The following is a 15,000-nucleotide window of genomic DNA, read 5'->3' as shown; positions in this document are numbered from 1 at the left end:
AGTGAGAGGGGTAGCGAGAGGATGAGAGGGAATATAACTCTGAAAATAAGTTCTGAAATAAATTAGACCTGTGCTGTGAAAAGACACCCTATTATACAATACTTTCGACAAGAGTGGTCAAAAGTAGTGCACTGTAGAGGGAATAGGGTGCCATTTGAGACATAACCCTGTACTTGTTTCATTTTTTGATCCTAGAAACACAACTGCACAGTCACCCGTTCAATTCAGTCAGCAATGCTGTCAAAGAGTCAGTAGAGACACACAAGTAATTGCATTTTCAACTCATTTAATAGAGTTTTTGCACACTTACAATCAGGGGATCTTTGAATACCCGTCATCATTATGTACTGCAGCCTACCTTCATGTTTGCCTATACTATACATAAATTACATATTGACAAATTCAGACAAGAATGTTTACAATAGCGAACAGAAAATCTAGGCAGTGCTCTCCTCCATGAAGTTGGCCTCACTCAGTCACCACGACATACAGTATTGGGTTATGTCCCAAATGGCACCCTATTCCCTATATAGTGCACTACATAGGGAATAGGGTGCAACTACGGATGCACCCTTGGATTTATACACCACACATAATAAATTAACAGCATCTATTTGATGAGGCTCATACCATATTACTGACATTATAGTCTTCTGGGGTGAAATGACATGCAGTGCTGTTGTTGTAGTACAATAAAGAGATGTGACATATTCTGTGATGGTTCCGCCTGACACAGAACCACAGAACCATTCTGATACATCCATAGACACACTGTGGCTAACTGTGAACCAGAGTTACAGCGATAGTCTTTTCCTTCTGTACAGAACCCATACATACTGATACATCCATAGAAAACACTGACACTATGGCTACCAACTCATTCCACATCAAGCGTTAGCTAGCTGTAACTGCACATGTGTGATGGAGCTTGTGATGGTGATGGAGCTTGGTGAGCTGATTGCGGTGTATCCCATTGCCCCTGAGGTTGGTTCGTTGCTTGAACAGGTGAAGTAGCCTTTAGCTCAACAGGCTAACCATGACTTTCCCCACAGGGAGTGGGGCTATAGTGTCCCCTGCAGTGACCGGGATTTGAACCCCAACAGATGTGACCTGGTTAACACAAGTGCATATCACAAAAGGACACTGTGCACACATCACAAACCCTTGACAAATGTGGCCTGGTTTTGTGCTAGATTCACTGTGTTCTCCTGTACACGCTGGCAATACAATACATGCTGTGTTCTGCAATACAGTGTCCTTGATTTCTTCATTTTCTCTAGTACAGTACATGATTGTCTTTGAGAGTGCTGCAGTCTATCAGTAAATGGAGCCCTCCCTCCCTCCCTCCATCCCTCTTTCGTTCTCTCTCCTGTCCCTTCTACACAGCCTCGTTGTTTTTATTGTGTTACTATTTCCTGATTGCCTAGTCACTTTTACCCCTACCCACATGTACATACTGTATTACCTCAACTACCTCGTACCCCTGCACATTGACTCAGTACTGGTACTCCTTGTATATAGCCTCATTACTATCTGGTAACCCTGCACATTGACTCAGTACTGGTACTCCTTGTATATAGCCTCATTACTACCTGGTAACCCTGCACATTGACTCAGTACTGGTACTCCTTGTATATAGCCTCATTACTACCTGGTAACCCTGCACATTGACTCAGTACTGGTCCTCCTTGTATATAGTCTCATTACTACCTGGTAACCCTGCACATTGACTCAGTACTGGTACTCCTTGTATATAGCCTCATTACTACCTGGTAACCCTGCACATTGACTCAGTACTGGTACTCCTTGTATATAGCCTCATTACTACCTGGTAACCCCGCACATTGACTCAGTACTGGTACTTCCTGTATATAGCCTCGTTATTGTTATTTTATTGTGTTACTCTTTCTTTTTTTATTTAGCAAATATTTTGTCTTACTTTTTAACTCTGCATTGTTGGTTAAGGGCTTGTAAGTAAGCATTTCACTGTAAAGTCTACACCTGTTGTATTCGGCGCATGTGACCAATAACATTTGATTTGATTTCTATCCCTACCTCCCCACCTCCCTCCCCACCTCCCTCCCTACCCCCCCTCCCTACCTCCCTCCCTCCCTACCTACCTACCTACCTCCCTACCTACCTCCCTCCCCACCTCCCCCCTCCCTCTTCCCCTTCTCCCTCCCTCCCTCCCCCTTCTCCCTCCCTCCCTCTTCCACTTCCCCTTCTCCCTCCCTCCCCCTTCTCCCCCCCTCCCTCTTCCACTTCCCCTTCTCCCTCCCTCCCCCTTCTCCCTCCCTCTCTCCCTCTTCCACTTCCCCTTCTCCCTCCCTCCCCCTTCTCCCTCCCTCTCTCCCTCTTCCACTTCCCCTTCTCCCTCCCTCCCCCCTCTCCCCCCCTCCCTCTTCCACTTCCCCTTCCCCCTCCCTCCCTCCCTCTCCTTAGAGACGGTACTTCCTCAGCAGCTCTTGTTGCCACATGTACTTCCTCTCCGGGAAGCGGTCAGGAATCCTGATCCTGTGGAAGTCCTGGATGCACCTCTCCAGCTCCTGCTCCGGTGTTAACTTCTCCTTGTTGGCTTTCCTCTTGGCTGCAGCCTCCCTGTGCTCCCTGATCCCCATGGTCTTCACCCGGAGCAGGTCCGTCTTCCTCCTCACCTCCGACGGCTGGAGCAGCTGAACGGGACCTTTAGGGAGGAGTGGGAGGAGAAGAAGAACAAGAGATTTTATTTGACAGGCGCCTTTCAAAACACTCAAGGTCACCCAAGGTCACCCAAGGGGAAAGGCGCAAAACAGGAGGTACAAGAGGAGAGGTACACCCACACCTTTCTTCAGTGGCCGGTCCAGGGTCTGGGCGATGGGGTGAGGCTGTCGGCTGACAGGCCCACAGATGATGGTGCCCTGAGGGGAGCTGGCTTCTGATTGGGTCTCGGAGCAGGAAGTAGAGAGCTCGTTCAAAGAAGTGCCACTCTCTCCCTCGCGCTCGCTCTTGTGGCTCTTGCAGTCACAGTGGGACGAAGACCACCTGGATGGACCACCTGGAGAAGACACGTGTAGACACACACACACACACACACACACACACACACACACACACACACACACACACACACACACACACACAACATTGAGTTTCATCTTGAATGAGCAAAATTCTCCTAACACCTGATTTCCATAACTGAAGTGACAGAAGTAGATAGAGACTGCAGGCTATAGTTCAAAAATGACTCACATGTTGAATTCATCAATTATCATAGATGTGAATAAACTGTTGTGACAAGAGAATCCTCACACAATACGTCATTATTAGCAAACGCTCCATCGGCCTACACTGACAGATGTATAATCAAACAGACCTGTTCCTGAATAGACAAACCCTGACAAAATGACCATAGCCCTCTCTTCTAATGTCATCAAGACATCTTCCACAGTATGTGGGGGGGGGGCAGCATCACTGACCTTTCATTACTGAGCCTCTTTGAGTGTGTGTGTGTGTGTGTGTGTGTGTGTGTGTGTGTGTGTGTGTGTGTGTGTGTGTGTGTGTGTGTGAGTGCGTGCGTGTGCGTGTGCGTGCGTGATGGATGAAGTACTCTACATGGACATCTCATTCCAAAATCATGGGCATTAATATGGAGTTTTTTATTAAAAATAAAAAACGGAAATATCACATTTACATAAATATTCAGACCCTTTACTCAGTACTTTATTGAAGCACCTTTGGCAGCGATTACAGCCTCGAGTCTTCTTGGGTATGACACTATAAGCTTGGCACAGCTGTATTTGGGGAGTTTCACCCATTCTTCTCTTCAGATCCTCTCAAGCTCTGTCAGGTTGGATGGGGAGCGTCGCTGCACAGCTATTTTCAGGTTTCTCCAGAGATGTTCGATCGGGTTCAATTCTGGGCTCTGGCTGGGCCACTCAAGGACATTCAGAGACTTGATGGGTGGAGTGCTGCAGAGATGGTTGTCCTTCTGGAAAGTTCTCCCATCTCCACAGAGGAACTCTGGAGCTCTGTCAGAGTGACCATCGGGTTCTTGGTCACCTCCCTGATTTCTCAGTTTGGCCGGGCGGCCAGCTCTAGGAAGAGTCTTGGTGGTTCCAAACTTCTTCCATTTAAGAATGATGGAGGCCACTGTGTTCTTGGGGACCTTCAATGCTGCAGAAATGTTTTGGTACCCTTCCCCAGATCTGTGCCTCAACACAATCCTGTCTCAGAGCTCTACGGACAATTCCTTTCGACCTCATGGCTTGGTTTTTGCTCTGACATGCACTGTCAACTGTGGGACCTTATATAGACAGGTATGTGCCTTTCCTAATCATGTCCAATCAATTTAATTTACCACAGGTAGACTCCAATCAAGTTATAGAAACATCAAGGATGATCAATGGAAACAGGATGCACCTGAGCTCAATTTAAAGTCTCATAGCGAAGGGTCTGAATACTTATGTAAATAAGGTATTTCTGTTTTTTATTTTTTATACATTTGCAAAAATGTCTAAAAACCTGTTTTTGCTTTGTCATTATGGGGTACTGTGTGTAGATTGATGAGGGAAAAAAATGTATTTAATCCATTTTAGAATAAGGCTGTAACATAACAACATGTGGAAAACGTAAAGGGAATACTTTCCGAATGCACTGTACACACAGATTCTCTCTCTCTCTCTTTTTCTCTCTCTCTCACACACACACTATTCCCTCCATGTTTAGTCTCAGTGGTTATGAGTCAGAGAGGTACGTCTCTCCCCTGAGGGAGGCAGCAAGGTGTTAAGAGGCAGAGGAAACACTAAGGCTCTGTCCCAAATGACACCCTATTCTCAACACTCTTAGAAAAATCTAGAACCTAAAATGGTTATTCGGCTGTCCCCATAGAGGCTTGCAGTTGCTTCACAAATCATCTAGTAACTGCATCAGGCACCACGTTGGAAGACCACAGTCAGTCTGTTGGAAGTTCTCCAATCGTCCACATGGCTGGCTGCGTTTTGCTACCACCGGAAACTTCCGGAAGATTGCCCATTATTTGGTTTTTCTAAGGACCCAGAAAATGGGAGGCAGTGGGAGAACCTATTCAAGTAAGTAAATATATTTTGAAATGATAAAAAATGTATAATTAGCTAGCTAGCTTGCTACAGTAACTTAGTGTGCAGTGCAGGCTAACTCAAATGAGCTGCTAACGTAATGTTAGCTAGTTAGCTAACCTTTACATCCTGTATAGCTAGCAAAGTGAAATAAATATCACCAGCTTGCTAACTTCATATTAGCTAGTTAGCTAGCTATCTTGATCTATTTATCGTTGTAATTCTAAATGCATTTGTAGCTAGGTAGCTAGCTAACAGCCATGGAAGAGGGTGAAAGGATTAGCTAGCAGTTCCAGCTGTCAGAGAAGGGAGAGTAGGCTACTCTGGACAGGTACCTTTATGGGAGGACATTATGAAAGTATTCTCCAGTTCCAGTCCCTAGCGACTCAGATTCAGAGCACTGTGAAACCCTGTCTGCAGATGAAGAGCTCCCAATGAATGTCCCAAGAGAATCAGTGTACATCCTTGTATACCATGGATTATATTTGTACCACAGGAGGTTGGTGGCACCTTCATTGGGGAGGACGGGCTCATGGTAATGGCTGGAGCGGAATCAGTGGAATGGTATCAAATACATCAAACACATGGTTCCCATGTGTTTGATGCCATTCCATTCGCTCCGTTCCAGCCATTATTATGAGCCGTTCCTCCCCTCAGCAGCCTACACTAATGTGTACCTATGTTAGCACATTTTGTGAGCAAAAATACAGTTTAAAAGTCACACACAATGTATAAACCTATTACAACTGGAGCAGGCCAACCCTGCTGGGTGTGTGCAGGCTTCTGATCCAGCCCAGCACCAACACACCTGATTCAATGTATCAAACCTAATTAGTTAATTGGTAGAGCATGGCATTTGCAACGCCAGGGTTGTGGGTTCGATTCCAGTATAAAAAATAAAAATGTATGCACTCACTAACTGTAAGTCGCTCTGGATAAGAGCGTCTGCTAAATGACTAAAATGTAATGTAAATGTTAATAATCAAGTGTGCTGTTGCTGGGCTGGAATAGAAGTCTGCTCCCCCAGTAGGTCAGGGATCAGTGGAGCGAGGTTGAAGTCTGCTCACCCAGTAGTTCAGGGATCAGTGGAGCGAGGTTGAAGTCTGCTCACCCAGTAGTTCAGGGATCAGTGGAGCGAGGTTGGACACCTCTGGTATTGACTTTTTTTTGTTCACATGAAATTATGCTTTAGTAATAATAGCCTACTTTTGTTACTAAAATGTCTAACCTTTACATATGAGTTAGCTTACTTGTACACTTTGAAATTATATGAAATAGTATTGATTCTTTGAAGTTAAGTATTTAAACTTGTTAACTATTTATTATTCAAGATGAACTAGTGTCGATATTGATTATTAACAGATCACAACCCTACAATAAAGAGGGGAAGGGAATCCATCTGTCATTTGTCTGTTTCTTTGTTGTATTATGAAATGAACATGACCTTTAGTGAACCCATTTAGCAGCTGATGATGTCATGCAATGCCAATGCAGCCATAGGTCTACAGCAGTGGTTACCAACTCCAGTCCTCCAGTACGCCCAACAGCCCAACTCCAGTCCTCCAGTACCCCCAACAGCCCAACTCCAGTCCTCCAGTACACCCAACAGCCCAACTCCAGTCCTCCAGTACGCCCAACAGCCCAACTCCAGTCCTCCAGTACGCCCAACTCCAGTCCTCCAGTACCCCCAACAGCCCAACTCCAGTCCTCCAGTACGCCCAACAGCCCAACTCCAGTCCTCCAGTACGCCCAACAGCCCAACTCCAGTCCTCCAGTACGCCCAACTCCAGTCCTCCAGTACGCCCAAAAGCACACATTTTTGTTGTAGCCCCGAGCAAACATACCTGATTCAACTCAGAGGGCCTGATGATTAGTTGACAAGTTGAATCAGGTGTGTTTGTCCGTGGCTACAATACACTGTACTGTTGGGGGAACTGGAGGACCGGAGTTGGGCTGTTGAGGGTACTGGAGGATCGGAGTTGGGCTGTTGAGGGTACTCGAGGATCGGAGTTGGGCTGTTGGGGGTACTGGAGGATCGGAGTTGGGCTGTTGAGGGTACTCGAGGATCGGAGTTGGGCTGTTGAGGGTACTCGAGGATCGGAGTTGGGCTGTTGGGGGTACTCGGGGACCGGAGTTGGGCTGTTGGGGGTACTCGAGGATCGGAGTTGGGCTGTTGGGGGTACTCGAGGATCGGAGTTGGGCTGTTGGGGGTACTCGAGGATCGGAGTTGGGCTGTTGGGGGTACTCGAGGATCGGAGTTGGGCTGTTGGGGGTACTCGAGGATCGGAGTTGTGAACCACTGTCCTACAGTATGATGGCATTAGCCTTATGGGCATTTGCAATGCAGCCCTTGACATTGTGCATCTGAAGCAGATAATAGCTTAACTCACACATTGTTTACATATTGTTCCGCTATATGTTCTCAATGTAAAACCTATACCAGTAGACAATGTGTATGAGGCTAATCATTATAATGAATTGTGTACATGCCTTGTGCTTACATTGAAATTGTTTAGTGCAAATCCAACCCTTGGAAGCAGGAGATGATGGGATCATTAGCTTAAAACATACACACAACTACTACTACCAAGTTCAATGCCAGATACTTTTCTCCCAGAAGGTGAGTGGCACTTCGAAGTGCCACTGTGATAATGAAGATGGTTTTCCTAAGACCACCACAACAATTACATTGTCTACGCTAAATGTGTTTAAATTGTGAATAAATAAAATAGTCAGGCTATAAGAAATAATGTTTTATTCAATGGGGCAAAGCTGTCACAGTCGTCGACAGATGAAGCGGACCAAGGCGCAGCCTGATAAGCGTACATTCTTTATTGTACTTAACACACGATCAAAACAATAAACAAACGATATGTGAAGTCCTAGGTTATAACACAAAACCTTACGGAACAAGATCCCACAAAACTAACATGCCAAAAGGCTGCCTAAGTATGGTCCCCAATCAGAGACAACGAGCTACAGCTGTCTCTGATTGGGAACCACCCTGGCCAACATAGATATAAACGATCTAGAACGAAAAACATAGAAAACGAAACAATGAAAATCCACACCCTGGCTCAACATTTAAGAGTCCCCAGAGCCAGGGCGTGACAGTACCCCCCCCCCCCCCCCAAAGGCGCGGACTGCGACCGCGCCCACCAAACACAAGAGGGTAGGGGCCGGGTGTGCATTCCGCCTCGGAGGCGGATCCGGCTCCGGGCGTGACCACCACTCTCTCTCCACCTCCCCGTAGCGCCCCTGATCTGGTCCCGCTGGCCAGAGCTGGACTGGACAGGCTCTGGCTCCGGAGTGGAGCAGCTGCCCGATGCCGGACCAGGCACCGGTGGAACAGGCACGGGCCGTGCCGGACTGACGACGCGCACAACTGGCTTGGTGCGGGGAGCAGGAACGGGCCGGACCGGGCTGGCGACGCGCACCACTGGCTTGGTGCGGGGAGCAGGAACAGGCCGGACCGGGCTGACGACGCGCACCACAGGCTTGGTGCGGGGGACAGGAACAGGTCGGGCCGGACTGGGAACACACACCACTGGCCTTGTGCGGGAATCAGGAACGGGCCGGACCGGACTGGTGACACACACCACTTGCTTGGTGCGAGGAGCGGGACTGGGTTTCCTCATAAACCTCCGCTCCCTCTGCTGCCTAACCAGTTCCTCTCGCCGTGCCTCTACACTCTCCTTCTCCCTCGTGACCAATAGCCCCCGTAACCTGGTGGCCTCCTCTCCTAGTCCGCCGATTCGCCCTGTAGCTGCCTCCAGCAGCCCCGTCGTCCACGCCGTGTGCCCCCCCCCCAAAAAATTATTGGGGTTGCCTCTCGCGTGTCAGTCGTCGGCACGGTTGGCGCATTTACTTTTGCCCATGGCCCTCTGCCCGCGAATATGTCCTCCCATGACCACCATTCGCCCACCTGAGCCATCGCCCTCTTCTCCTCCTGGGCACGCTGCTTGGTCCTCTGGTGGTGGGATCTTCTGTCACGGTCGTCGACAGATGAAGCGGACCAAGGCGCAGCGGGATAAGCGTACATTCTTTATTGTACTTAACACACGATCAAAACAATAAACAAACGATACGTGAAGTCCTAGGTTACAACACAAAACCTTACGGAACAAGATCCCACAAAAATAACATGCCAAAAGGCTGCCTAAGTATGGTCCCCAATCAGAGACAACGAGCTACAGCTGTCTCTGATTGGGAACCACCCTGGCCAACATAGATATAAACGATCTAGAACAAAAGCATAGAAAATGTAACAGAAACTCCACACCCTGGCTCAACATTTAAGAGTCCCCCGAGCCAGGGTGTGACAAAAGCAAAGCAGAGATGACACAATACCTTTCATTTCACAACAATATAGCCTATTATTAAAGTACAGTATGTTTACAATATCATAAACAATAGTATTTTACACGTTCCAAATTACATTTTATATATTCGTATGGTTTAAGGGGGCACTTTTGTCATGATGACAAGGTGAAGGTGCTCTCTACTCAAATGGCACAACAGAATCATTCAGATAGTCCAAAGAACAGGATATGACAACCATCATCTTTGATTTGATTTGATCTCATATAACTGAGGGATGTCTCCTTTCATATCTGGAAAAGGACAAAGTAGAAGCTGATGTTGCTACAGCATTGCTCATCTTCACAGTGTGAATCCAGTCTGGTGTCTTGATAGAGGTCAGCTGGTGAACCTACAGTTGTATATAAACTAATGAAAAGCACACATGATGTTAGAGTAGCACTTCTTCAGGTCACCTTTACCGTCGGGGCTCTTAAGTATTTGGTTGGGATAAATTCATTCAGGTGTTTTAGTGTCATATGAAGATTACATCAATTGTTGGGCTGGAACAACCAATAGTCAACACAGCAGGTTGTCCTATCCCATTGAGCCCTTTGTCCTATGCTGTAATGTCCATACATTATGAATAAAGTTCTCAACAAATTATTATTGGGTTATTATATGATACCTACTGGAGTTTTTTTGGACAATATTGTCCTCCAGGATATATATGGACGTCATATCGTACAATTTGCGTCTCCCCTTTTCATGGTCATGGCTAGAAGGGATCCAGCTTTTGTCAAATTACATTTCCATTTTAGTCATTTAGCAGACGCTCTTATCCAGAGCGACTTACAGGAGCAATTAGGGTTAAGTGCCTTGCTCAAGGGCACATCAACAGGTTTTTCACCTAGTCGGCTCGGGGATTAGAACCAGCGACCTTTCGGTTACTGGCACAACGCTCTTAACCACTAAGCTACGTGCCGTAATATTTCTCATTTCGTAGCAGATTAGGAGAATTTACGCAGCAGGTTAGGAGAATTAGGTTAAGGTTAGGAAAAGGGTTAGGGTTAGCTAAAATGACAAAAAATTACTTTTGACGTTAATTTGACAAAAGCTGGATCCCTTTTAGCCATGACCCCTTTTTGGCCTAGATTACATGGTTGCATTCAAGACAAAGTACTTTTTATTGATCTGTTGTCAGAGTCAGTAGAGTTGGTCTAGACTACCATCGATTCTGCTAATGTCTCCTGTCATATAAAGTGTAGTAGAGTTGCTTGAAATGTTTATCAAAGGCCACATTTTTCCAGTGCAAAGGAAAGAAACGTCTCTGATATAGCCTATAATTCCTACGCCAATAACGCTTATTAGCCTAAATTATCACTATCCAATCTACTCATCACATTAGGAATAGTAGGCTTGCATTAGTCTGCTATGAGATGATAGAGGCAATCCTTTGTTATAAAGGTGCATTTCTATGGTTAAAAAAATAGCTCCCCCAAAACTTGAAACTCACGCGACACATGCTAATAGCTAGACTACAAGCTATCTAGCGAGCTAATTTTGGCTAACTTACTGTAGTGTTGTTGTTAACACCTGGTTAGCATAACAGCTAAACTAAACTCGAAAATCGATCAGACTTGACTTACCAGTGATGAAATGATGGTAGCAGACCCTCTACAAACAGCTGTCTGGGTTCAGGTCTTTTCTGACAGTTCTTGAGACTTATCTCATTGGTATCATCAATGGTGTTTCATGATTGCCCATTGTCTTTCCTGTCTTGTTAGAGGGGTGTACGTACCTATGGGTCAGACTGTTTTTTTACCTGCTGTCAGTGAGGATTGATACGAGCAGTAAAACTGACAGTGGTTCAACTGCCTGTGGATATGCCCTCACGCACACTCAAACACACACACAGACACACACACAGCCTCTGGATATGAACTGAATAGGATATTTTTCAGTAGACGTCTTACCAAGATAAAATGTGACTGTATTCTGAACCTGAGGCCACACTAGCTAATGAAAGAAGGCCATAGTGCTGGGAAGGTTAGGAGGAAAACAGAAGACTACGACTAGGAAGGTTAGGAAGAAAATAGAAGACTACGACTAGGAAGGTTAGGAGGAACACAGAAGACTACAGCTGGGAAGGTTAGGAGGAAAACAGAAGACTACGACTAGGAAGGTTAGGAGGAAAACAGAAGACTACAGCTGGGAAGGTTAGGAGGAAAACAGAAGACTACGACAAGGAAGGTTAGGAGGAAAACAGAAGACTACGACTAGGAAGGTTAGGAGGAAAACAGAAGACTACGACTAGGAAGGTTAGGAGGAAAACAGAAGACTATGACTAGGAAGGTTAGGAGGAAAACAGAAGACTACGACAAGGAAGGTTAGGAGGAAAACAGAAGACTATGACTAGGAAGGTTAGGAGGAAAACAGAAGACTACGACTAGGAAGGTTAGGAGGAAAACAGAAGACTACGTCTAGGAAGGTTAGGAGGAAAACAGAAGACTACGACTAGGAAGGTTAGGAGGAAAACAGAATACTACGACTAGGAAGGTTAGGAGGAAAACAGAAGACTACAGCTAGGAAGGTTAGGAGGAAAACAGAAGACTACAGCTGGGAAGGTTAGGAGGAAAACAGAAGACTACGTCTAGGAAGGTTAGGAGGAAAACAGAAGAATACGACTAGGAAGGTTAGGAGGAAAACAGAAGACTACAGCTGGGAAGGTTAGGAGGAACACAGAAGACTACGACTAGGAAGGTTGGGAGGAAAACAGAAGACTACAACTAGGAAGGTTAGGAGGAAAACAGAAGACTACAGCTGGGAAGGTAGGAGGAAAACAGAAGACTACGACTAGGAAGGTTAGGAGGAAAACAGAAGACTATGACTAGGAAGGTTAGGAGGAACACAGAAGACTACGACTAGGAAGGTTAGGAGGAAAACAGAAGACTACAGCTAGGAAGGTTAGGAGGAAAACAGAAGACTACAGCTGGGAAGGTTAGGAGGAAAACAGAAGACTACGACTAGGAAGGTTAGGAGGAACACAGAAGACTACAGCTGGGAAGGTTAGGAGGAAAACAGAAGACTACAGCTGAGAAGATTAGGTGGAAAACAGAAGACTACGACTAGGAAGGTTAGGAGGAAAACAGAAGACTACAGCTAGGAAGGTTAGGAGGAAAACAGAAGACTACGACTAGAAAGGTTAGGAGGAAAACGGAAGACTACAGCTGGGAAGGTTAGGAGGAAAACAGAAGACTACAGCTAGGAAGGTTAGGAGGAAAACAGAAGACTAGGACTAGGAAGATTAGGAGGAAGACAGAAGACTACGACTAGGAAGGTTAGGAGGAACACAGAAGACTACGACTAGGAAGGTTAGAAGGAAAACAGAAGACTACGACTAGGAAGTTTAGGAGGAAAACAGAAGACTACAGCTGGGAAGGTTAGGAGGAAAACAGAAGACTACGACTAGGAAGGTTAGGAGGAACACAGAAGACTACAGCTGGGAAAGTTAGGAGGAAAACAGAATACTACAGCTGGGAAGGTTAGGAGGAAAACAGAAGACTACGACTAGGAAGGTTAGGAGGAAAACAGAAGACTACGACTAGGAATGTTAGGAGGAAAACAGAAGACTACGACTAGGAAGGTTAGGAGGAAAACAGAAGACTACGGCTGGTTGAAAGGTGCTGCTATAGCTGAACACCTTTGCAGAATTCCTTTTACGTTTGTTCTATATTCACCCATTTGAATGATTGCATGGACAGATCAGTATTCCTACTCTGAGACACTTTGTGAATACAGGCCCTGGCTTTGTGCCTTTACAGACTACAGGCATTCAATGATACATTTATTTTCATATTTGTTTTATATTCACGCATGTCTTCGAGGACCTTGCATCTGCCCTGAAGAAACACTTTCTATTTCAACGTTCCAATTCATGTTTTTCAATTTCCTATAACCTGGCTGGGAAGACATCCACACTTACTTCTCTCTGATCTCCATGGCTTACAGGAATAAAACTATATTAAACAATAATAAAACGACTCAAGCATAGTCTAAAAGGACTAAAAGCATCCTCCATGTAATTGTTTTCCCGATATAAGGCTGTAGTCTCAACAGCAATAACGTCTCACTAAGAGCAATCATTGGGCCACTACCTGCAGAGAGTACATGCAGACAGTGTCTACGTCCACAATCGAACCCTATTGCCTACACAGTGCACTACTTTTGACTAGGATTTACAGGGCTCATAGGGCTCTGGTCAAAAGTAGTGCACTATATAGGGAATAGGGTGCCATTTGGGACATAACCAGTGCATACGCCTATTGATATCGAACAGGGAGCTTAGTTCAACAGGGATTTGAGCCTCTCAGCTTTTCACTGTAACTACAGCCTCATCTCTGCATAGCGATGTAGGGGGGGGGGGGTTGTTTCCATCATGAATTTTCTGTATAGAAAACAAACCTTCAATAGTACAGAAAAAAAGCATGTTAATGCCCTGAAATGTGGATGATGCTATTATGGGGCTTCTGGGAGAGTGAGAGATAGAGATAGGGCGTGGTGAATGCCCTTGTTACATGCCAAGCTCTATTCTTTCCCAGTACAGAACTCCTCTCCTCTCCTCTCCTCTCCTCTCCTCTCCTCTCCTCTCCTCTCCTCTCCTCTCCTCTCCTCTCCTCTCCTCTCCTCTCCTCTCCTCTCCTCTCCTCTCCTCTCCTCTCCTCTCCTCTCCTCTCCTCTCCTCTCCTCTCCCCTCTGTTATTTATGAGGTTGCACTCACACACAGTCAGTAAGTCAGCGAGTTAGCTCTGCTCTGCAGAAGAGCCCCATACATACAGGCGCCAATGGTGCTGGAATATGATATGTGTGAGGCTATATAGATCTCAGTAAAAGACAATCAATTCCCTGAACAGATGCAGTACTGCATCCTCTAATACACTCTAACGTATCCTAACGGGGGGATGGGTGATTGTGTACATTTTTCGTAGAATATACATGGAGTTGTGTTTACTTCAGGAAATGTAAATCATCAGAATTCTTTATATCTTTGAATATTTGATACGAGATTTCAACAAACTTGATTGTTCACAAAACTCCATTCATGATGCTCCAACAACAATGGCACAACACACCCCCTCAGTCAACTTCTCTGCTCAGCCAATAGCAATATCACAACTAGTTTCCCTGTAACTGCCCTGAAATGTGTATGATGCTATTATCTGGTTTCTGGCCTTGTTCCTAGACGACCACGATATTTAATCTGTGCCTCTACATTAGCTCATAATAACACCTTAAGCGAGATAGTCTTTTTGTAACACAGGTCATCTGCTGCTCCACTCCTGACACACCAAGACAGACACACCCAGACAGACACACCCAGACAGACACACCCAGACAGACACACCCAGACAGACACACCCAGACAGACACACCCAGACAGACACACCCAGACAGACACACCCAGACAGACACACAGTGTGAACTCTGCAGGCCCTAACAGCATTCAAGCCCATCCATCATCAGTCTGAAGCCTCAGACACACACACACCCACACCTGCCTGTTCTTTAATATTTCAATTTGAATGTCAGCCTGCTCTCTGACCTTCATCTGTACCAACAAGACAATAGC

General features: G+C 45.8%; 1 protein-coding gene across 1 annotated transcript in view; it reads right to left on the bottom strand.

Annotated features, from left to right (window-relative positions):
• Positions 1-2,438: 2,438 nt before the first annotated feature.
• LOC311105170 (BTB/POZ domain-containing protein KCTD16-like) overlaps positions 2,439-15,000 on the bottom strand; it is a gene marked incomplete at its 3' end in the record, with an annotated part of 62,908 nt that continues 50,346 nt past the window's right edge. Inside the window, exons 2-3 of the mRNA XM_084147225.1 lie at positions 2,822-3,034; positions 2,439-2,683 (exon numbers count right to left, since the gene is read on the bottom strand). Coding sequence (XP_084003351.1) covers positions 2,439-2,683; positions 2,822-3,034 — 458 coding nt within the window. The remainder of the gene's footprint in view (positions 2,684-2,821; positions 3,035-15,000) is intronic.

This window comes from Coregonus lavaretus, assembly GCF_964263955.1.
Source record: "Coregonus lavaretus genome assembly, chromosome: 29".
Classification (NCBI taxonomy): domain Eukaryota; kingdom Metazoa; phylum Chordata; class Actinopteri; order Salmoniformes; family Salmonidae; genus Coregonus; species Coregonus lavaretus.
The sequence above is the reverse complement of the archived record's forward strand: the minus strand, read 5'-3'. Positions and strand labels throughout refer to the sequence as shown.